The 25,566-nt window shown below is 42.1% G+C and overlaps 1 protein-coding gene across 1 annotated transcript in view; it reads right to left on the bottom strand.

Annotated features, from left to right (window-relative positions):
• PHLPP1 (PH domain and leucine rich repeat protein phosphatase 1) overlaps positions 1 to 25,566 on the bottom strand; it is a 1,852,281-nt gene that overhangs the window by 483,512 nt on the left and 1,343,203 nt on the right. The window contains 1 exon segment of the mRNA XM_044065187.1: positions 19,218 to 19,373. Within this exon segment, the coding sequence (XP_043921122.1) occupies positions 19,218 to 19,373 (156 nt within the window).

Below are 25,566 nucleotides of genomic sequence, written 5' to 3'. Positions count from 1 at the left end.
GCATTGCTAGAGATGATCTGCATCTGTCTTACTTGGGCTTCAGGCTTCTGGCAAAGGCCCTTGCCTCCCCCACAGTCTCTTTTTTATGAAAAGTCCTGAGGTTGATAAAACCAACATAAAAATTTCAACAAAATGCAAATTAAAGTTCATGCGGCTAAATGCGAAGAATCTAAACATGAAACTGCGCTCACTGTAAGCATTCTTAAACCTGGAAGATGCTGACATTTGTGCAATCACAGAAACCTGGTTCAAAGCTATGCAGAGCACCCCAGACTTACCTGGTTCCTCATCCTATCATACATTCAGACCCCAACTGTGGGTAGTGAAGCCAAAGGAGGTGGAGTTTCAATGTATATTAAAGACACACACACTTCCAGGCTGGTCAAACAGTATGACGCATAGGAGACACTCCATGTGCAGTTAACCATTGACAAGGCCCCTATTTAAACCATAGTTAGCTACAGGGCCCCAAATTAGACTCAGGATGCCCACTCCACCTATCTGGACCTCTTTGAATCTATCAAGATTCAACCCTTTACCCTGATCCTGGATGACTAGCTACCCAACCATAGATTGGAAAAACTACTCATGCAAGAGTGCAAATGCCCAGAGATTCCTTGTTTTTTATCAATGCAGGAGCAGCTAGTCGATACCCCCCACAAGAGATAATATCTTGGACTTGGTATTAACCAACATGAGTAACCACTGCAGCACCCCTACAATATCATCCTCCCTGGTAAGATACAACCATAAAGCAGTTACTTTCAAAGTCAGCATCTCCCCTGACCCCCCCCCCCAACTAGGGTCAAACAAAAAACTTCTCCAGAGCTGATTACAACCTCCTGAGGGATGGTAAAAACAGCTTCACAGCCCCCTTCCCGTCTGTTGGAACTGGCACCAATGTCCAAATCTACACTGACGTACTATACGAGCACTTACACAGATACATGGAATCAGGAATCCCTGACAGGACAAAATTATCCTCTGCAAGGAAGAGTAAACTTGTCAGGTGGACATCTGCAATAAATAAACTATATAACAAAAGGAAAACATTGCTCTCCAGGACCACGCAGGAGCCCAACTGGAAGCAATATCTCCTTAGCCTGAACAAGCAAATAAGAGCACTAGTGAGCTCATCCAAAGCCAACTTAGAGTCCAAATTGGCCACATCTACTAGAGACAAACATAAGGCCTTTCTCACATATGTCCGCAATCTCAAAGGAAGCACGTGGATCTCTTCAGAACTGGTGGTCAAAGACGCCACATAAACAAATACTGTAGATATAGCCAACCCACTGGCTGACAGATTCAGTGAAAACTTCACTCCTCTGTCACCCCATTAGTAAATCAGGACATCCCCAGTACCTGACCCCCCCCCCCTTATCTCTAGGGAACAGGTCATCACTGCCCTCTCAAAGACAAAAAATACAGCCTCCATGGACCTGATAACATCCCAGGCTGCATCCTACATGAACTCAGGCATGAACTTGCAGCACCATTAGGCACCCTATTCAACCAAAGCCTGAGTTCTAGCTTCGTCCCAGCCAAGTGGATTACAGCCACTGTCATCACTTTGCACAAAGGTGGAGCATCCACTGATCCGGGAAATTATAGACCCATCAGCCTAACTAGCCTGATCTGCAAGGCCATGGAATGGATTATCATGGAACTCATTAACAGGGACATTGGCAGGCTCCAAACATTCGACCCCACACAGTTTGGCTTTATCAAGGGGAGGTCATGTCTGTTAAATCTGGTTGACTTCTTTGAGGCAGTCATCAAAGCCATGGACAAAAGGAAGACGGTGCACACCCCCTACCTTCACCTGGCCACGGCCTTCGACACTATTCCCCACTTAGGCATAATAGACAAACTCTCTCAACTAGGTATCAATCCATATGTACCCCCAGGGATCCTCTTGGGACCTCCGTTATTTGGGATACACTTCTCTGAGGTACAGGCCAAAACCAGTGGGCTATGGCTGACCAAGTTTGCAGATGACTGCAAGCTGGTCATGGTCATCAATTCCCCAAGTGATGTGGACGCCCTCCAAGAGGGTCTCACCCAAAAAAATGACTGTTGCCAGAAACATGGCCTCAAGCTGAATACCAAACAATGCATCATCATCCCCTTTAGGGAGAGTGATGTCCCCACATATCACATTAATAACAATGTCCTAAGCACACAGTCATGAGGGATTTGGGCACCCAGGTTGATAGCAACCTGAATTTTGACCACCATGTTGCTTCCGCTGTATGGAAAGCTTTTTATATGGCACACTTCATAAGCAAGGGTATTTCATGTTGGGACAAGGAGATCATAACATCCCTGTATTCTTCCCCTATAAGGCCAATTATTGAGCACAAGGCCCCCTTTGGCATGTACCTTGCAAAACACATGCAGCAGCTGGAGAGACCACAGAGGTTCTTCACCAGAAGAATCCAGGGCCTCAAACATCTACCCTACACAGATAGGCAAAAAGTCCTGTCCCAGTATTCAGTTTCATACAGACTCCTCAGTGGTGACCTCTGTCTGGCATACAAAGCAATCTCAGACCCTGCCTTGATGGGACTACTGCATATCCGCAAGTCAAGCTCCATGCGAGTAAGCCACACGCATGACCTCAACCTGGTCTGTGACATAAATAAGACTTGTTGGCGGGACAGATTTATGTCCCAGAGACTCCCCCCTATCTGTGGAATAGACTCCCTCTCCACGTCAAGCAGAATACTTCATTGTCACTTTTTAAGTGCAACCTGGATGACTGGATGGGAAACAGAAAATACACCCCTGGGATTCCAATAGTGTCACTGCTGGACAGGGGCTTTAGCTACTGACTTGCTAAACATGGTCTAAACTCTTTGCTAAGCTTATAAGGGCCTCAGGTCCAACAGTCTAGTAACTTCCTAAGATCCTATGACTTTCTTGGTGAAGGCCTTCTGGGATGCCAAGATAATGTCTCAAACTGGGGAAGCCTCCTGGACCATCTTACCCATCACTGGAAGTCTAGCAACCATGCAATCAGTTTGAGGGAGTGGAGACTGGGATGTTGAATTTCTGATGGATGAGATAAGAAATCTCAAGTGAGCTCCAGTATCCATGGAGGGTATTTCAAGTGAGACCAGAGGAAGGGGAACTACCCAAGACTCGCACTCCACGTTCCTAAGCACCCTGGAGAATATTAGGGTCCAACCTAACACTCATACTGGGAAACTTCAACTACCCCTCCATTAACTGGGAAAACTACTCATGTACCAATACACCTGGCCCAACGTTTCCTGGAATTCATTAACTTCAATGCCCTGGACCAGCTCATTCTTACCCCCAACTAGAGATAGCAACATCCTTGAACTGGTCATTACTAACATGGGTGACTATTGCTCTGTACCAATAGTCAACTCCTCCCTGGTTAGATCTGACCACAAACTAATCACCTTGGAAATCCACCCCCCCCCCCCCCAAAGGTAACTACCATGAAAAACTTCTCCAAAGCTAACTTTGGGCTCCGAAAAACAAAGGTGGCTAACTTCACGGTATCCATGCAATTGGAGAACAGCTGCATGACTGCCGAATCATACACTAATGCCCTGTATGAACACGTACACAAATTCATGGATCTCGCCATACCCAAAAGAACCAAGATGCTCTCCTCCAAAAAAAAAAAAAAAAAAAAGCCAATCTGGTGGTCCCCTGCCATAAACAAACTCTACAACAGAAGGAGAAAACTGATGAGAAATAAGGTGAAGTCCCAAGACTGGAAAAACTCACTTAGCCTCAACAAGAAGTTGAGATCCCTCGTCAAATCCTCTAAAGCTAGCTATGAAATCAGAACTGCAGCAGATGGTAAAGACAACCACAAGGCCTTCTATAGTTATGTAAAGAATCTCCATGGCAATACCCAGATTTGCTCGGAGCTGTTGCACAATGGCACCTCCTATACTGAACCAACAGATATTGCCAATATACTGGCCAACAGATTCAGTGCCAACTTTACCCCTCTCTCCCCCACCAAAGGACCAATCACAATACCAGTAGACTGCCAGGCACCCAGTATTACTGCTGCACAGGTTAAAACAGCACTGTCAAGGCCAATAATACAGCTTCTATGGGACCCGACAATATCCCTGACTGTGTTCTACATGAACTGGCACCTCACCTGTGTGCCCTGTTCAATCACAGCCTCACCTCATGCTTTGTCCCTACCGAATGGCACACTGCTACAGTCATCCCTCTCCACAAAGGAGGAGCGACTACAGACCCTGGGAACTATCGCCCCCATTAGCCTGACACGGGTGACATGCAAAGCTATGGAACACATCATTGCGGACCTAATAAACAAAGATATAGGGAACCTCCAAACTTTGGATCCCACACAGTTTGGCTTTGTGAAGGATAGATCAAGCCTGCTCAACCTGGTCGACTTCTTTGAGTCAGTCACCAGAGCTATGGATGAAGGCAAGGTGGTTCATACAGCCTACCTTGATCTGGCCAAGGCCTTGATACTACTCCTCACCCAGGAATCATAGAAAAACTCACTAAGCTAGGTATCAACCCCTATTATCACTAGGTGGGCTGCAAACTGGCTCACAGATAGAACCCACAGTGTGAAAGCAGCTGACTCCAAGTCAGACTGTCGACCAGTCACGAGTGGAGTCCCACAGAGTTCAGTCCTGGGTCCTCTCCTGTTTGGTATCTACTTCTCTGAAGTTCAGGCCAACATGAAGGGACTCTGGCTGACAAAGTACATAGATGATTGCAAGTTGGGAGCCATAAATAACTCCAAGTGATGTTGACATCCTACAGAAAGGCCTCACTGAGACCAATGACTGGTGTCAGAACCATGGCCTTAAACTCAATGCCAAAAAATGTCTCACCATCCCCTTTGGGGAAAACCTGGTTCCCATGAATTACCACATCGATGGTAGTCCACTGAACACAGAAGGCATCATAACAGATCTGGGAACACAGGTTGACAGCAACCTCTCTTTTGACCACCACACTGCCACTGTGGTCAGAAAGTCCTTCTTTGTGGCACATCTCATTATTAAGGGTTTTGCATCCAGGAAGAAAGAGGTCACTGTCTCCCTCTACTCTTCCATCATTAGGCCAATCAAAGAGTACAATGCCCCATTTGGCATGTACCTCACTAGGCACCTACAACTGGAGAGGCCACAAAAATACCTCACAAAGAGGATCTTAGGCCTTAAACACTTGTCCTATATGGACAGACTCAAAACACTGCAACTATTCTCTGTCTCATATCGCCTAATTAGATGCGATCTCTGCTTGACTTACAAAGCCATGACTGACCCAGCCCGGTTAGAAATGCTACATCTAAAGAAATCCCAATCCCGCTGCACTACATGCTCCAGAGACCTCAACCTCATTACCACAATCAACAGAACAAGCTGGAGGAACAGGTTCATAACCCAGAGACTGCCCATGCTATGGAATAGACTTCCCATATATGTCAAGTGGAGCACCTGACTGGCCCTCTTCAAGAAAGATCTTGATGAGTGGATGGGAAATAGAAAATTCACCCTGGGGATCACTCCAGTGGCTCTACATGACAGAGGCACTGGGAACTAAGGTCGGGTGGCACAATGCCAGGGTAATCCTATAGGCTAGTCTTGTAAAGGCTCCAGGGCCATTAACCTAGTACACACCTATGAACCTATAATGGTCAAGGTCAGAAGGGGGTAATGAGGATAACTGAGCTTTTCAAGCTTGCTTGCTTTCTACTGGAATTTCAGGATCAGTGGAAGAGGGGGGGGGTAGGCATAGAGGAGACCGGGAGGGGGGCCAATCGTGAATCAGAGCATCCCTTAATGACTTCCCAAGGACGGGTGATCAGAGCGAAGTACTTGCTGCACTTTTTGCTGAGGGGAGAAGCAAATAGGTCACAGCAAGGTTGGCCCCAGAGCTGAAGACCATATTTGCTACTGTTTGACTGAGGGACCACTCATGAGGAATCAGAATGGACCTATTGAGTGTCTGCCAGAGCGTTGTTTTTTCCCACTATGTGGGTTGCACTGAGAAAGTGGTCTGAAGAGATCGCTCATTCCCAGGCCCTTATGGCCTCTTTGCACAATGGACAGGAAGAGGTTCCACCCTTGTTTGTTGATGTAACAGACCACTGACATGTTGTCCATGTAGACTGCACAGTTCCTAGAGGGAGAACATCCTGAAAGGCTTGCAAAATTAGAAGGATTGCTCTCATCTCTAGGACACTGATATGCAACTTGGTCTCCAAGGGAGACCATGTGCCTTGGACCATCCTTCCCATGAAATGCCACCACCCACCTCAGCTGGGAAGCATCTGTGGTCATTGTGGCAACTGGGGGAGGAAGGGAGAATTGCCTGCCCAGAATCTTGCTAGAGGAACTACAAGAATGGCAGATGACACAGACCCAAGAGCCTGTAGCAATAGTTTTGCTGGAGGGGACAGATGAGACAGTACAGCCCACATCTGATTTCTCAATGATATGATATGATATATGATAAAGAGGTAATGATGCCACTTTAGTCGTAGTATTCAGTTGAGCTCCTATAAATTCCAGACTCTGTACAAGAGTTAGATTCGATTTGGCATGGTTTATTGAAATGCCTAAGGGAGTTGGAGATCTGAAGCATGTAATCCCTGGCTTGTAGAAGCTGATGCTTGGTTGGGGCAGTAAAAAGCCAATCACTGAAATAGGGAAACACCTGGAATCTTCTGAGTCTCAAATGAGCTGCCAAGATTGCCATGCATTTGGTGAACACCCTGGGGATATGGTGAATCCAAAGGGCAGTGCTCTGAATTGGTAGTGATTGGCTCCCAGCCAAAAGCACAGGTGTCTCCTGGGCTGCCTGTCTATTCTGATGTGATAGTATACTTCCTAGAGATCTACAGAGCACATCCAATCATCCTTGGTATAAGAGGTAGGATGGACTGAACCATAGCAATTTGAAACTTTAACTTCTTTACATACCGATTCAGACTGCTTAGATACAAAATTGGACTCCGGTCCCATTTTCTTTGGCACTACAAAGAAGCGGGAGTAAGTTCCAAATCCTATCTGTTTGGGTGGGACCTCCTGGATGACTCATTTTTGCAGCAGCTTTCGAATTTCTTGAGCTGTGTATTCCTTCTGAGTGGAATGTCAAGGAGTTTCTTTCTTTGGACAGGAGGACGAAGAGAAAAGGGTATGTAGTAACCTCTGGATATGATTTTTAGCACATATGCATTTTTTTATATCTGCCCAGGTGTCCGGGCATCCAGGTGCAAGGAAAAACAACCCTCAACTGCCTCCAGTGGTGGACAGTTGGGCAAAGCTTCAGAAGCGCTGATTGGGCTTATCAGAAAAGTCATCTCAGAAGCTCTGGTTTTGCACACCCCCTTTGCCTCTGGGGCGATATCTGCCATTGAAACTTCATCAACCTCTGCAGAAGTTATCCCCATGCAAGTCCTGAAAAGGTCCCTGAGATTTCTGGAACCACATTTTCTTACCAACTCACTGGTTCCTAGAGAATGCATGTTGAAGGGTAGAAAATTTGATTCCAACAGCAGACAGGGTCTTTCCCTCCTGTTCACTCTGGTGAGTAAATCTTTCATTGATGGCCAAAACAAAGAGGAGCCATCAAAGGGAACATTAACAAATGATGCCTTGAAGCATTAAGCAAAGTCACATAGCCTCATCCAGGCATGTCTCCTAACTGCTATGCCTGAACCAGCTACTTGTGAGGCACTCTCCACTGTATGGGACATCAGCCTCATCAAACAACTGGCAATGGATGAAAGTGTAGCTAGTTGAGGAGAAACCTTCTTGAGATCCTCTGCAGACATGAACTCAGAGTTTGAAAGATCCTTGATCGTATTTCTCTGTAAGAGAGTGAAATGTGCCAGGTAGTTCAATGACCTTAGCATGAATGTAGCGGAGGTGAACAGGTTTTCAAAATCTGTCCATTGCGCTGGGCCTCCTGTTCAGTGGAGGGACAGAGAAGCTTTGTCCAGCTAACTCCTCTTAGTGGCTGCTGCCACAACCATGGCATCAATGGGGATGCCCTTGGTCAAGTGAGGTCTGTCTGAAGGAGGAAAGGACAGCTGCGTACACTTACCATAAATGTGGATGTTCGAGTGTATTCGCTGTTGCAGTCCTAGCCCTCGATCTGCCAGAATACCAAAGGTAAGTAAATATGACATCAGCTGTCATCAGTTGTTAAGGACGTCTGATACAAAAGGAGGCAGCTGACTTCACTTCCTCAGTTTTTCTTGCCATAACAGTCAACAGCCCCCAGAAAACAAGGCTTGAACCAAAAATAAAGCAACTTTGGCAAAGAAAACCACATTCAGCCTGCACCTTGGGAAAGGAGAGCAGGAGAGGACCGAAAAAGGGGGAAGGAGGGAGGGAAATCAGGATTGCAACAGTGAATACACTCAAACATCTACATTTATGGTAAGTATACACAACTGTACTATGTTAATCGTGTTTCACTGTTGCAGTCCTAACCAATGGGTTGATTACCAAAGCCCAGAGAAAAGGAAAGAGGTACCAACAGAATCAAGGATTGGAGAGAATGCCTTGCAGAACAGCAGTGGCAAACCCTGCTCTGGCTCTAGAAAACAAAGGCAATGTGACTGCCTCTAAAATGTCTTTAGTAGGGACACCCCTTAAAAAGGTTGCAGAAGTGGAAGCTGCTCTTGTGGAATGGGTCCTAACCCCATGAGGAGGAACCTTGCCATGAAAGGAATAACAGAAAGTAATACAATGTGCAATCCACTTAGAAATGGTTTGCTTAGTGATAGCTTTGCCCTGAGCTCCAGGAGCAAAACTGACCAATAACTGTGCTGATTTCCGAAGGTCTTTAGTCATATCCAGGTAAAACCTGAGCTGTCTGTGCACATCAAGAGAATGTAGGATCCTTTCACCTCTATTTCGAGGATTAGGAAAGAAGGTAGGAAGGTGTATGGACTTGATTATGAATCAGGCTAGAAATCACCTTAGGCATAAAAGAGGGATTGGTTCTCAGACACACACAACCCACGTGGAAAATAAGAAAAGGCTCCAAAGCCATCAAAGCTTGCAGCTCCAAAACTCTCCTTGCTGAAGTTATAGCCAAGAGGAAGGCAGTCTTCCAAGAGAGAAACTTTAAATCAGCAGTGGCAGCTGGCTCAAGAGGAGGAAGAGTGAGTTTCTCAAGCAAAATTAAGATTCCAGGCTGGAGTAGGTGTCCTTCTGGGAGGTTTTAAGTTGCAAGCACCTCTGAGAAACATTTTCATCAAGGGATGAGAGAAAATGGGTTGTTCAAAAGAACAATTAGCAGAAATGGCTGAAGCATGGATCTTGATAGAGGAAAATGAAAGACCACCCTGAAGCAAATCACCCATGTATTCCAGGATCAGAGGAAGAGTAGGCTGAGAAGAAGATTCCCCTCTAGCCTGCATCCAATGAGAGAATCTTTCCCATTTGCCAGCGTAGGACTTCCTAGTGCTAAGCCTCCTGAAGTACATTAACCACCTGCTGGGAAACGGAAGTAGAAATGGACTAATTCAGACCATGAGCTATGCTGCTAAATGGAGAGACTGAAGATGAGGATGTAGAATGCTTCCCCCTTCCTGAAACAAAAGCTCTGGTTTTAGAGGAATACGCCAAGGAGGAAATTTGGAGAGACTGCAAAGCAGTGGATACCAATGCTGACTGGGCCAGTCTGGAGCTATGAAAATAGTCCTTGGTCTTTCGTCCTTGATCTTCAAAAATACTCTGGGAAGAGGAGGGAAGGCATAAACTGACTGAAGCATCCAAGAGAAGGACAGAGCATCCACTCTCCAAGGCCTTGCTGTGATGCTGTCTGGGGAGGAGAAAAGATTCACCTTTGGAGAGCCCCAACGTTGAATGATGCTGTAAAAGATTGCTCTGTTCAGTAGCCACTCGTGAGGATCCAGGTTTTGTCTGCTCAACTGGTCTGCCAAAATACTGAGTCGCCCTGGAAGAAACTGAGCTAGGAGATGCAGGCCCAAGGATGTTGCTGTGGACCAGAGAATCATGCTCCGTCTGCACAGGGGGTGAGAATGAGTCCCTCCCAGTTTGATGTACCACATGACTGTGGTGTTGTCTGTTCTGACAAGCAGAGTTCTTGGAGAAAAGATGCTTGAACGCTAGTAAGGCCTGCTGAACTGCTATCAACTCCTTTAGGTTTATGTGCAGGAGCATCTGCTGGGCGTTCCAACGTCCCTGTATGCATCTGCCATCCAGGTGAGCTTCCCAGGTGTAGTCCGATGCATCCGTGGTAAGAACTTGAATGGCAGGAGTTGGGCGAAAAGGCATGCCTTTGTTTTGTGGACAGGCTGTCGCCCACCACAGAAACTCTGTCTGTAGACATGGAAGCAGAGGAATCACATCCAGGTCATGTGAGAGTGTTGACACCAAAGTTTCTTGAGGTAATTGCTTGCCAAATCCTTGAAGTAAACAAAGAGTTGCCTGCTTCTCCTGGGTGAGATATATCATCTGGGTGGCTGTGTTCAGACTCAATCCCAGGAATGTTATCTCCTTGGTTGGCACCATTTTTGATTTTTCCTCGTTGAGAGTGTAACTCAGAGAAGAGTCTTTACAAATTCCAGATCCTTTAACAGCTGTTCCTGAGAATTTGCTTGAATTAGACAGTCGTCCAGGTATGGATAAATTTGAATTTTCTTCTGTCTGCAAAAAGCAATGACTGGAGCCAAGCATTTTGTGAAAACTCTGGGAGCAGTAGATAAGCTAAAGGGCAGCGCAGACAGTTGATAATGTTGCTTACCCACTCTGAAACGAAGGCATTGCCTGCAACTTTCCCTGACAGGGATGTGCAGATAAGCCTCTGAGATCCAAAGTTACCAGCCAGGAGTCCTTGTCTAACATTGGTAGCAACTGATGCAGAGTGAACATTTTGAAATTTGGAATTACCAAGAAAGAGTCCAGAATGGATAGAGCTAGGATAGGACACCAGGTGCCTTCTTTTTTTGGAACTAAGAAACGTCTGGAATAGAAGCCCTGGCCTACCTGCTGAGCAGGAACTGATTCTATTGCTCCCAGATGCAACAAAGACAACATTTGCTTTTCTACTTCTGCCCTTTGGTTTCTACTTCTGCCCTTTGGTTTGAAGGAGTGTCTGGGAATCCTTTGGGTACCGGAAAGCTGTGGAATGAAAACCTGTGTCCTAGGGATATAGTTCTCAGTACCCATTTGTTGTCCATGATGGTGGCCCAGACATTTGCAAAAACGGCCAACCTTCACCCTAAAGGACTCTCCGGCCAAGCAGGAACAGGCAGAAGTTGTACAGAGTCATTGAGAATGTTTGGATTGAGATGTAGGCTTAGAACGTCCCCCCTTAGAAGTGGAAGCATGCCTACGCTTAGATCTTTGAGAGGTAGCCACCTGCCCCCTAGAAGATTTGTAACCTCTAGTCCTACAATAGTTCTGTCTGCTGGTATCAGGAACCATCCAACTCTTAGAAGGGTAGTTCCTGCTGAAGCAAGGAGGTTGAACTTGCAGAAAGTCTAACTCTTTGCATAGACTTGGCCTTATCGTCCATCTTTTTGAGCACTACTTCTGTTTTGCTGCCAAAAGGTAAAGGTACATCTAAAAGCTTAGACTTCGCAGGATCTGGAAGGGGTTGTTCTCTGAGCCAAGTATGCCTTCTGATAACAGATCCAGTAGCTGTCACCCTGCAGGAAGCTTCTAGAATGTCAAAACCACCATGTAATGCCAAAAGAGGCACACTTGCAATCTTTGACTTGATAGCCTCCAAGGTGTGCTGCTGACAAATAAGCATACAAAAAAGCCAATTAGTAGACCTAATAGCAAGAGTGGCAGAGGTATAAACTTTTTTACCCCACCTATCTAGGTTCCTAGATTCTCTGCTGGAAAGAACAGGATTTTTGGTAACAGTGGCGTTAACTCTTTTATGCCCTTGGGTCAGCTAGCGGATTCCTAAAAAAAAAAAAAAAAAACAAATGATAACCAGGGACTCTATAGAACTTTGATATTAGATCAAAGCAAACACTAATAAAACAAGATGCAATGTCCTGGGTAATCCAGAGGCTTTGTTGTACACACTTGTTAGAAATAAAATAAGAAAATAAAAAAACAAATAACAAAATTTCTTTACAGCAACAAATACTGAGCGCTTTCACCCACTACAGATATGCAGGTTTCTTCAGAGTACAAATATACTGTGTTAACACAGTATAACATATATAACTACAGTGAACTGAATTTAAACTCTGGCCATGTAACTGTTCAAAAGAGGTTTTACATTTGTCCCTTATTTTAACAGTGACATAGGGGAAACACTTATTAACCTAAAAATCTATGTTAGATTACTGAGTTTAAAGATGTTTTTTGCAAAGGAACAGGCATCAGTTGATAATGACAGAGGGTTTATAGCACTGAAAAGATCTAGTACATTCATACCACCTAATAACCCGGTCATACAAGTTTTTGAAACACTTTGTGAGTCACAAATACGTAGGGAACTAAAGAAAAAACATATGAAAAATGATAACTTAACTGATACTGAGAGATTCTGCTTAGCTGAACTTTGTGGCAATAACAAGTACAGGATTATGAAGCCAGACAAGGGTGGTGGGGTCATAATCATGACAAAGACAGATTATATTAACAAAATGGTAACCATGTTAGAAGATGAAGATATTTATACAAAAGTTTCTAAATATGAAGTACAAAGAGCATATACTAAGAAAGATTGGTTACTATACGACTATTTAATGGAAAGTATGATTAATACACAAGAATATGACTTCTTAGTCGTTGAACACCCCATCACCCCTACGATCTTTGGCATACCTAAAGTACAGTAAAATATTCAAAATCCACCTTTCAGACCAATTGTGTCAGCAAAAAACTCAAAACTGGAAACTATAGCTAAATTTGTAGATGAGTATTGTAAAAACATCATTACGAATTTTCCACATATTATTAAGGACTCCTGGAATTGCTTAGAAAAATTAAAAGAATTTAATGACAATTATACAGGAGGGAAATATATTATGCTAACAGTGGATGTCATTAACTTATTTAGTGTTATACCACACAATGAAGGTTTGGTACTATTTGAGAAGATTCTGGACAAATACAGTGGACTTCACACAGTTAAAAGAAAACTTTTAGTGGAATTTATGGACATGATTTTAAACAATAATTATGTATTCTTAGAAGGTGAATACTATAAACAATGCACAGGAGTAGCAATGGGGGCAAGATGTGCCCCCATTTATGCTAACTTAGTCCTGGCACAATGGGAAATTGAAAAAGTATTTACATCTAGTCATTGGAAAAACATAATTTTTTATGTTAGATTTTGACATCCTAATTTTTTGGAAAGGTGAAGAAAATGACATCAATGACTTTATACAATATCTAGACACTAGTACTCTCCTTTCTAAAATTTACATTTCAAATACAAAATGAATACTGTGACTATTTGGACATTAGGATGTACAATAAGAATGGCAAGATTGAATCAAACATTTTTCGTAAAAAAACATACTCTAACAGCTACTTGCATTATGAAAGTACCCATCCGCATTTCCAGAAGAAAAACTTGGTGAAAGGTCAAATGGTTAGACTTTCACGTATCATAAGTGATGATAAAAATTTTTTGGAAGAAATTAGAGTTATAAAGGAAATGTTTTTTGAAAGGGGCTACCCACAGAAAGAATTGAACTTAGTACATCAAGAGGTGGCTAATAATAGGGACACCAAATATAAGCCGATACTTCTTAATGGTTTAAACAATAGATCTAGTGAACCTAAGCCCTTAAACAAAAAGGATGCATTTATTATGCCTTATAATGATAATTCAAAGGCAATAGTTACAATTTTAAATGACACTTGGAACTGTGTGTTTAATAACAAGAAAGAATTTAAAGATATTTTAGGCCCATATCCCAGAATTACATACAGCAGGGGAATAAATTTAAAGGAGATTTTTGAAAGCTGTAGCAGTGTGCCTAGATTCAATGCATCAAAAATGAAAAAAATGTGGGTTTTGTAAAAAGTTGCAAATACATTAATGATGGACCCTATTCTACGGTTTATGAATATGGGAGAACACTTCAATGTCCGGGACATTGCAACTGTAACACCAAAATGGTTGTTTATTTAGCTAGTTGTATTTCATGTCCCGGATTTTATGTTGGAAAAACTAAGAGAAAATTAAAAGAACGGATTATGGAACATATAAGAGACATTAAACATAAAAAAGAAACCAATGCCCTCTATGTCACAGCACTACATGTAGTAACTTTAAAAGATTTATATTCTTCACTATAGATAGAATACATAACCCCTGGGAAAAGGAAGGTGACCTAGACAATTTATTACTAACAAAGGAGTGCCTGTGGCAACTTAGATTAAATGCCAGTGTTACACCAGGATTAAATGGGCACATCAGCATTGCCAGCATTTTGAAGTATAAATCAATGTGCATATGAATCTGTTTATATTTACATGAATAAATATGAAATGTATTTTTGTTTTTTTATATATATGTCATCAAAAGAACATATCATATTTTATATACACCTTCTAGGTATTCTTATGGTCACTCCTGACAATAACATTACAGTATTTATTTTAGTATTCATTATCTTATTTATGTATATGATACCTTTATGAATTTACATACACATTTGTACATATATTTATACTTATATAATTAATTATTCATTATTGCTATTACAATATTTATGATATGTATATATTTACTTTTTCTCGAATTTATATACTTATGTATTTATATATTTACACATGAGTATTTTTATATATTTATATTTATTACCAGATTTATATGTATTTATTATTCAATTATTTATTATTACAATTACATTTATATGATAGTTACACTTTTAAGTGAATCCTACTATCAGCATTATTTTTACAAAAGGTTAAGTAATTTTAAAATATGTTAAAATATTTTAAACAATGTAAATATTTTAAATATTTTAAGTATTTTATTTATTTATGACACTAACAAAGCTCAATGTGATCTATTACATAACTTGTCTAAGTAGATATATATATACATTCAATATTCAGCATTATGCCCCTTTTTTACTGCATTACTATGAATTTTATATCTTCTCTTTCAATTTTATATCTTCTCTTTATATTTACTTTTGTAAGCCAATATCCAACAAATCAATATAACATTAGGCGTTGCTATGCAATTATGTTATTACTCAATTAATGCACTTAATTGTCTCACTATAAGAGGTTGGTGTTAACACAGTATATTTGTACTCTGAAGAAACCCGTGTATCTGTAGCGGGTGAAAGCGCTCAGTATTTCTTGCTGTAAAGAAATTTTGTTATTTGTTTTTTTATTTTCTTATTTTATTTCTAACAAGTGTGTACAACAAAGCCTCTGGATTACCCAGGACATCGCATCTTGTTTTATTACTCTATAGAACTTGTCAGGTTTCCTGGGAGCAGGAGGAACAGAATTTGGAGTCAAGGAATTTTCCAGAAAAACATCATCAACCACTTCCAACACTGGAGGAATAGCCAGAGGCTTATGCTGAGGCAAATCCAAAAACTCCCTGATCCTTTTCTTAGATTGAGGATAATCCTGACTTTCCCATTTAAAATGCTCCCTGAGAGTATTTAAAGTATCATAAAAGAGAAATCCTCTGGAGAAGCAGAAGGAATGGATTCCGCTGCATCAGAATTCTCAAAAGGAGAAAAAAACCTGAGAAACTTCCTCTTCATCAGTAGAAATGCTAGAAGTATCAGAACCTGAATAAGATAAAGCCGCTGGGGAGAAATCCTTACCCCATTTTGAAGGAGGAGGCTGTGAACCCCTAATAAGAGTCAAAAGGTCATTAGCTATTTTAACCATTTGAGATTGAGGGGAACGAGATGGAACTGGAGCCTGTTTCTTCACAGGCTTATGACTGGAGGATTTACTGGCAAGTCTGAAGGACTCAGGAGGCTTAGCAACCGCCGTAGTGGCAGAGGTCGTCAGTATGAGCCTGCTGTCATAATGAAGAATGGAGGCCTCGGACACCGGAGCCAGCTTAGTGGCTCCGGATCCAGCTAAAGAGGCGACAGGCAGAAGGTCAAAAGAGAAAATGGAAGCTGGAGGCCTGGGGGACAACTAAATGGTCTCAACCGAGGCTTGCGGTTGAAAATCTGCGAACTACAGGGGTTGCAAAGGTGCCTCACTGGCTACCGCAGGACTGACGACTAACTTATCATCTGAAGACTTGGTCCTCTGAAGCCTGTCGTGGTCCTTGTCCTTACGCCTCTTAGGGATATCTGAAGCTTGAAGACCAGCAAACGCCATACTGACAAACTTAGGCCACACTCCAAAATGCTTAGCCCGACGACGAATAGTACGTGGATTAAAGGAAGAACAGAGATCACAATTAGGAACGTCATGGTCAAGGCCTAAACAAATAATACAATAGGAAAGAAAATCTCGATAGGGAATCTGCTTTCCACAGGCAAGACAATTTACTTTTTCAGACATTCATTATGGCAAGAAAAGAGGATCCCCAATGGGGTACTTAGCTGTAGTTGACTGCAACTTTGTACTCTGAAACCAAAAAGGTAAACGGCCGACTGGCACTCATGCAAAAATGCTTCTGCTTCGGGCTCTGTGCGGCAAGGAAGACTGAGGAAGTGACATCAGCTGCCTCTTTTTGTATCTGACGTCCTTAATAACCGACGACAGACTATGTCATATTTACTTACTTTTGGTATTCTGGCCAATCGAGGGCTACCCAGGAGTCGGATAACCCATTGGTTAGGACTGCAACAGTGAAACACGAACATCTAAGAATTTATCTGGGTGCTTGGGGATGGGCTCAACAGTGTCGGGTTCCTTCCAAGCCTGATGGGAAAACCAAATAAATTTTTCATCTGCCGGGGGAGGGGGGTCAACCAAGACATAGATGGGCCAGCCCCGAAAGCCTCCAGGAACAGAGATTCCTCAAAAGCAGCAGCTTGGGAAAGACCAGCCACCCTTCTGTTTGAGGATTTCCAGGACGTCCCCAAAGGAGACATCATCAGGTGGCAATGGGGGGGGGGGGGATCCTTTATTATCAAAACTGGTGTCTTCCATGAGAAACTCCATAGGGGAGTCTATGTGCCTCCTCTTACATGTTTGTCTTCCGAGGTACCTCTATCGTGGGGTGTTCAGAAGAGATGTCAGAAGGGGGGAATCCCTCTGGGGAACAAGTGTGAAGGCATCCCGGAGTTGGCTGACCTTGAGGAGCAGAAATGATGGGCTCAGAGCTTGGACCCGATGAAGGGCACAGGGTAGGATCCAAGATTCGAGAGGACAACTCTCTATGCAAAATGAAAGCCTTTTCTACTACCTGGAAAGGCTGACAGACCCACAGACACATCTCCCCCTCCTCAAAGCCGAGGATGGGAGGATGGGGCCTACCCTGGATCTGAGCCCTATGGAGGGAATTGGAACCAAGCTGTCAAGAGCCAAGACACCAAGGGGTAGGGATGGATCAGACAAAATGGGAGCTGAAATCAACCCCTCAGACTTGACACTGACTTCCTGGATCTGACACCCACCCTGATCCAAAGGTATCAGTGCAGGGCTGGTCAGGGAAACCATCCAAGTCAAAGGAAGGGAGCTTCCTTGTATCCAGCACGGACTCTCTTGGGGATCTTCAATCCAGGGAATCTGAGACCACACGTCGGATCACAGAAGAAGACAGTACTGGCTGGGCAGGTGCACTCACCGAGCCGAAAGGGGACAAAGTTGGCAGACCCCCCATCTGGATCTGAGAAATCTCCACATCATCCTGTCTACATCTCCCTCTTCAAGCTCCTTGAAGATATGGATGAAGCTGAGGATGAACATTTCCTTGGGGTTTGAAATTGTGAGGGCAAAGCCGGAGAAAAAGGCTTTAATACAAGCTCCAGCCAAGGATCCTAGCTGTCGGATCTGGGATCCAAGTAGGATGAAGATGGTATGGGAGAGCTGGAGACCGTAATCATGCCTGTTGGATATGATGAGGTCCTGTTGATCAGTGACAGGCCCAGCAATCTTCAGATCTAAAGGGGTTGGAGCTGAAGTCTTCATATGTTCTTCAGGTAGCTCCGGATGAGGCCATCGGAGACTTCTGGAGTATTCTTTTCTTACAATCCATGGAGTCTTGAGTTTTAGAGGTGGTTTGAGCCCCAGAAGAAGCAGCTGGAAGCAAGCCTTTAAGTATCACTTTTTTGCACCGGTTGGAAAGGACCCTGGGGTTAAAAGTGGAGCACTTCTTTCAGGTAGACTTGAGATGCTCAGGCCCCAGGCAGTAGATACACTTCTTATAGGCATCAGAATTGGGGATCTTTTGCCCACAAGAACTGTGTTTCTTAAAACCGGTGGGTTTCTCTCTCAGAAATTCCCACAAGTAATACCTAGACCAAAACAGAAAAACCTAACAGGTTAAAGAAACTTCATACTCCATCTAAACTACCTTAAACTAAACCTAGTTAAACAAGTACTGCTAACTCTAAACATACAAAATTCTTTTTTGTGTGTTCTCTCTCTCTCTCTCTATATATATATATATACATATATCTATATCTATGTATCTATGCCTATCTACATCTATGTATCTACATATTTATGTATATATATATATATATATATATATATATATATATATCTACATCTATGTATCTACATATATATATATGTGTATATATATATATATATATATGTGAAAGTAAAGAGAAAAGAAAAGTGTCAAGAAGGCATGATTCAAGGAAGAATGGAAAGGGAATAGGGAATAAAACCCCAACGTTACTGATAAGACAAAATGAGGGAGGAGAATACGAAACTCTAATATTAAGAAGTCAAAACACTAGCTAAACTTAAGAAAATGGTGAAAAAAGTTTACCCTCACTGCTCGAGTTTCTGATCAGTCTTGTCACGATGGCAGCGAAGGAGATCTGAGAAGTTGGGGATAGAACAGAGCATTATGGGTAAGGGAGGAGCTTGAGACTTGTACCCGAAATCTTGTATCTGTGTCTGGATCAAACCCTAGATCTATTTGTAAGGAAAAATGAAAAGGACAACATCAGATCATTTTTATTTTATTAAAGCTACAAGACTTGAGCATTTCATTTTACAGAAACAAACACCAACTGCACCATATTCTTATTCAGATAAATTCTAATTATGCAGCAGTACAGACTTTGAATACATTCAATGAATTTTTACCTCTCAGCTTTAAGGAAGAGATTTGAGGGCAATTCAGAAAGCTGGTTATGTTGGATATCAAGGACTTCAATAAGAGTTCTCTCAAGACGTTCAGGAAGTCTTCGCAGCTGGTTGTGACCTGCCAATAATTTCCGCAGTACGCCATTATAAAACAATCTGAGGGGGGGAAAAAGTTAAAGAATGAGAACTAAGTGCATGCTAATTTTCCATTGTGCATACAGACATTAATTTGAGATACCACAAGCAAGTTTTCATGACATGCTCTTTAAGAATCATCCAAATCCACCCCAAGTGTTGACTCAAGTAGATCACCCTGACTGGAAAGGAATGCAGGCAACACCCTTCTCAATTAACCCATTCGAACCCTTAAAGAACAGGTGGGTGCCGAGGTAACAATGTTACTGCACCATGTAGCAACATAACACACTTATACACATTACAATCTCTATAGTGAAATTCTTAGGAAAGAAAAGTAGAAAAAAAAAAGAAATGACCAATTTAAATCACCAGTGTGCCTTGCAGTTAAAAATGGCCAAAAAAGACCTGAACCTAAAGGTAACCAATCAGCACTATAATGCTGCTTTCAGCTCTAGTGCACTGCATTCTGAAATATGCTTCAGGTACAAGTGCATCACTCCCATCAAAAGAAGTGACTAATCCATACGGAGAGACAAGGATCATCTGTGTGTAACAGATGAAATGCTTTTGCCACCTGGGGAGTGGCTGGCCCAGCAGTTCTCAGGTAGGAATGAATGAAGTGTAAGGCTTTCACTTAGCCTGAGGATGTTTAGATCCCACCAATAAACAAATAGGCTGTCTGGGTGCAGGGATTGTAGCTTACTTCTTTACACACAACAAAGGTGCACTTTAAAATGGGCTTAATTATATAGAGAGGAAGTCTATGTGCAAAAGGAGCTGAAACTATTGGCTTCTGATATTTTTGGTAAGAAAATGGAGAGGTTATTTCTAAAAAATGGTTTATTACAGTTGCACAGATTTCGACCACATATTTCATCAATTAGAATGTGACAACAATGCAAATGTGTGCTTGATTCAGTATACCATGATCTTTTTTCAGGAAGGCCAATAAAGAGTACATCATCATCAAACATATAGGATTCATAGGCAGTTACTAGGCTAATGGCCCTAGGACACTTACAAGCCTCGCCAAGTTCTTAACCTTATTTCCACGATTAGCACCTATTGCCCCTGTCCAACAGGGACACAGGTGGAACTCCCGGTCACCCACCCAATTGTCCAGATTGCGTTTGAAGAGGGCCAACAAGGTACTCTGACATGAAGTGGGGAGTCTTTTCCAAAGGTGTGAACCTCTGGGAGGCAAATCTGTCCCTCTACCAGTTTTTTTTAATGTCATATAGCAGGTTAAGGTCTTTACTTACGGATATGCAGAATTTCCAATAAAGCAGGGTCAGAGATTGCCTTGTATGCAAGGCAGAGATCACCTCCGAGTAGTATGGATGAAACAGAATAAACTGACAGTGATTTCAGATGATCCCCATAGGACAAATACTGAAGATCTAGAATTTTCCTTGTGAGGAACCTTTGTGATTTCTTCAATTGCAGTTGGTGTTTGGAAAGGTAAATACCAAAAAGGACGTTGTACTCTATTAGCCTGATGAGGGAAGAGTACAGGGAGGTTAGAACTTTTTTTTTTTTCTGAAGGCAATGCCCTTACTTATGAGATGAGCAATGTAGAATGCCCTTCTTACCACTGTGGAGACATGGTGGTCAAAGATAAGGCTGCTGTCAACCAGTGTACCCAGGTCTCTCACTACCGAATGCGTACTTAAGGTATTGCTATTGATGTTGCAGTTAGTAGGAACATCGCATTTACTGAAAGGAATGACAATACATTTTTTTGCATTGAGTTTAAGGCCATGACTTTGGCAGCAATCATATGTTTGTGTAAGACCCTCTTGTAGGATGTTGACATAATTTGGAGATTCTATAACCACTCTCAGTTTGCAGTCAATGTAAACTTTGTCAGCCACAGACCTTTAGTTTTTGTCTGCACTTCAGATAAATAGATTCCAAACAGCAGAGGCACCAGGGCTGATCCCTGTGGAACACCAGTGGTTACAGGTCTGCTGTGGAGGTGGATTCTCCTATTTTGACTATATGAGTTCTATCAGTGAGCCATTTAGTGACCCAACTAACAATATAAGGGTTGATGCCTAGTTGTGTGAGTTTGTCAAGGATGCCCAAGTCGGGGACTAATAGTGTCAAATGCCTCGGCTAAGTCCAGGTAGGCTGTACGCACAGATTTCTCTTCATCCAGGGCCTTGGTGACTGTTGAAGTCCACCAGGTTTAACAGGCATTATCTCCCTTTGACAAATTTAAGCTGAGTAGGGTCAAGTGTTTGGAGATTACCTATATCTTTGTTGATAAGGACCATGATGATTCATTTCATGGCCTTGCAGAAAAGGCTAGTCAGGCTAACAGGTCTACAGTTCCTGGGGTCAGTGGAAGCAGTACCTTTGTGCAAGGGGATAACTATGGCCGTTTTCCATTCAGCTGGTATGAAGCTGGTGCTTGGACTATGACTGGAAAGAGTACTCAATGGTGTTGCTAACTCATGTAGGATGCAGCCTGGGATGTTATCAGGTCCCATAGATGCTATTTTTTGCCTTAGAGAGGGCATTCACGAACTGCTATTTATAGATACAAGGCAGAAGACAGGTGGTAGGGATGTCATGAGAGAGAAGTTTTCACAGAACCTGTCGGCCAACAGGTTATCTTCACAGGGTCACTATATGTGGTATCATTAACTACCAGTTCAGCACAAACCTGGGTCTTTCTTTTTAGGTTACAGATGTAATTATAGAATGCCTTGTGGTTGTCCTTTGTTGAGGAAGCCAATTTGGACATGTAGTTTGCTTTGGAGAACTTCACAAGAAGGCTTATTTGCTTGTTTAGGCTGTGGAGGGAGTGTTTCAACAGTTTAGGAGGGCTCGCTCCCTCTTATGCTTAGCAATTTCATCCTCTTATCGTAAAGCCTGTTAATGGCAGTTGTCCACCAAGTAGATTTGCTCTTCCTTGAGGAGCTTGTTTTTGTCATATCAGGTATGGCAGTGTCAATGCAGGTATACAGCTGTTTGTATAAAGCATTGGTGTATAGCTCGGCATAGTTGCCAGTTCCATCTAAGGGAGGAGGCGCAGTGAAGCTATGTATACCATCCCGTAAAAAGTTATAATCTGCTTTGAACAGGTTTTTTAGTTTAGTTGCTTCTGGGATAGGGGGGTGTCAGCATTTTACTTCCAAGGTTTCTTTACTTGTCTTTACTTTTGTTCTGATTCAAGTCAGAGTCTATGCTGTAATAACAGTGGAACGAACACCATCACTGTTCTTCAGACAAAAAGTACTGAAATCTGAGAAATGACACACACATTCATGATGCTGCTGGCCCTCTATTGCAATTTAATCTCAATTTAAATCTGTCTTAAATAACTAGCCAAACACACTGTCAAGAAAATGCGAGTAAAATGCCAGACTATTTTAGAAATATAACTTGGAAATGGTGGGAATCAGAGAACATCTATATGGCTGTTAGAATGTGCCAAACTGATGGGCTTCATTAAGTTCAATTTCTGGAAGGGGTGGCTAAATAACTTATGTTCAGCAAAGAATACTATATGGATCCAATACACAACTTTAAATAGCCATCACACCAGAAGTAAAAATCATACATTTCACAAAAATGAAGTTGTCAGTTACTGTAAAACTGTCGCTATCAAAATTCCCTTTAACAACGGCAAAATGGCCCAACCAGCTTCAATGTTCAGCATGTACACAAGTACACAAGGATGAAAACGGCAGATTTACACACACTTTGTACCCAAGGATCCAACTACAATTCCCAGAAAATTTTACAAAGGATGATCAAGATACTGCACATAACAGTAAGCAGCACAATCAACTCATTGTTTGCAGTGAGACAGACAGTTGAGAAGTAGCTAGAGATGAGGGGAGAGTCTAACTGGATATTCCTGGACTTGGAGAAAGCATATGACAAGTTCCCAAGAAAGCTGACCTGAATAATCCTGTGATGCTGCTAAGTCCTAGAAACATTGTTAGAATTAGTGCAGGCTACATACAAGGACCTAGTGACACAAATACGGACAGTGTTTAGACCCGCAGAGGAATTCCCAATGGGAGTGGGTGTGTATCACGGTTCAGCATTGAGCTGACTGCTGCTCATCCTGGTGATAGACTACATTAACAAAAAAGCAGGGGAGACAGCTCTACAAAGTTGCAGTATACAGACGATGTGGCATTACATAGCAGACTTTGAGCAAGACCTTCAGCAAATGATAGAGGAATGGAATACAAAACAGAAGGCACACATGATGAAACAGAGTACAGATAAGATAGCATTAATGGCAACAAATGGCAAAAATCAGAAGAAGCTGATAATTAAAAGGGAAGATTAGTGGAATACGTTGGAGTGGTTGAGGAGAAGTGTGAATGAGGAGGTCAAAGCTAGAATCAGATGGGATACAGCTAAATGGCACAGTGTGTCAGATGTAGAGTATGACAGAAGAATGACAAAGAATCTGAAAACAAAGGTGTACAAAACAGTGGTGTGAAAAGTACTGCTGTATGGTACAGAAAACTGGGCAGTAAAGGCAGAGCAGTTGAGAAAGTTAGAGGTGATGGAGACAAAGTGCCCGAGGAGGGTGATAGAATGCACACTGTGGGACAGGAGATGAGGACATTAAAGCAGAAGCCCAAATAGCTTCAACTGCAAAGAAGGTCAAAAACAACAGATTACAGTGGCTCAGGCACAAGTGCAGAAAAGCAGAAGACAATCTGGTGAAGACAATTTGGGACAGACAGCAAAAAAGAAAGAAGTGGTGAGGGCATGCAGTAAAGAGCTGGATGGAATGTGTGAGAGAAGACCTGCGACAGTTAGGCATGACTGTCAAAGAAAGTTGGAGAATGGCACTGAACTGAGAGAGATGGTGACTGCTGAAAACATCCCAATCCCATGTAGGGAAAGGGGAAAAACAACATTGATGAAGGCGATAATAAAGATATTGCCTCCTTTATGCAGGTATCAAATGCACATAGCTGTAGTCATTTAATGTGACAGTAGCAGGGCTGCCTTATACTCTAGCTGCTAAGTCACATTAGACTTTGTTTTCTGTTATCTGGGCGTGTTAAGGGGTGAGTGTAAGAACTCTCTTCAAAGTGGTTAATGCACTACAGAAGTAGAGTACATATTCATAATGAGCTGTCATTACAAAAGTAAAATATATGCATTTCTTCCTGAAGTGACCTTTTCTATCACTGAAATGAAACAGTACTACCTCCACTGTATATGCACAACATGCCACATACCACATGAAGATACCAAAAATCACCACCAAAGGACAGCTGGCAGCTCACTGTCATGACATTTTCCTGAGAATTCTGATCAAAGTTTTCAAACAAACAAACAAAAAAAAGTCCTGTTTTGGTACGCTGCTGGAAAAAGGCCTCCACTAATATTAGGCTGCTCAGTTTTATACCACTGAGAGACACTCATTCTATTGTGAAAAACTCAAATTTCAGAATCATATCAATTCATGCAGCTGAAAAAAAATATTTCTGCACTACCGAATCTTTCATTATAAAAGAGTAAAAAAAATCAAGTTTTGACAGACTGATGTCACCTCCTTGCATTTAGTGAGCTTTGTTTACAATATACATCAGAATAGGCTAAGCCGCTAGTTGTTAAATTGAAGCTTCCTCCATTTTGAACTTATCAGTGTAATCTCACTGACTTTCAATTGTATGCACAAGTGTTCACTACTGAAAATCAGACAATGCAGTTCCTATTAGTTCCCCAGCAATGAAGTGATGTGTGCAAGAGCTTGTTCTGCACTTGTCTGATATTGGATGTGAGGGTGCGCCCCCCCCTCCTTTGTTTAAATATTTTCACAACTAAGATTGGCAAAACATAGCAGAAGTTGCTGAGCATTCAATTGTCTTGTCCTAATATAAGAAAATCTGAAAACTGTACAGAGATCAGGGTATTTGCAGGTATGGTCAAATTAAATTGAGACTGGTTAATCAGAAACTGAAACTGTAGCACTTCCAAAACATTTAACTTTAAGCAAAACTACAGCTATCAATTCTGAACAGCATAGTGAATATAAAAGCCAACAAAAGTAAATAGAAATAATCTAAACACTGTAACATATAAGATGACATTCAAGATGCCCCTGCTCCTATGTTTCTAAACAGGATCAAAAGCTAAAGAATTTAAAGGCAAGAAACGCAGTATAAAAATGTCAAATCATTTAAGAGATACAAACATTTTTGAAGGAGAAGCAATAAAGCTA

Source organism: Protopterus annectens, chromosome 3.part0 (genome assembly GCF_019279795.1).
Source record: "Protopterus annectens isolate FY-2018-M chromosome 3.part0, PAN1.0, whole genome shotgun sequence".
NCBI classification, from domain to species: Eukaryota; Metazoa; Chordata; order Ceratodontiformes; family Protopteridae; genus Protopterus; species Protopterus annectens.
Note: the sequence above shows the minus strand (reverse complement) of the source record. Positions and strands in the feature narration are given on the sequence as shown.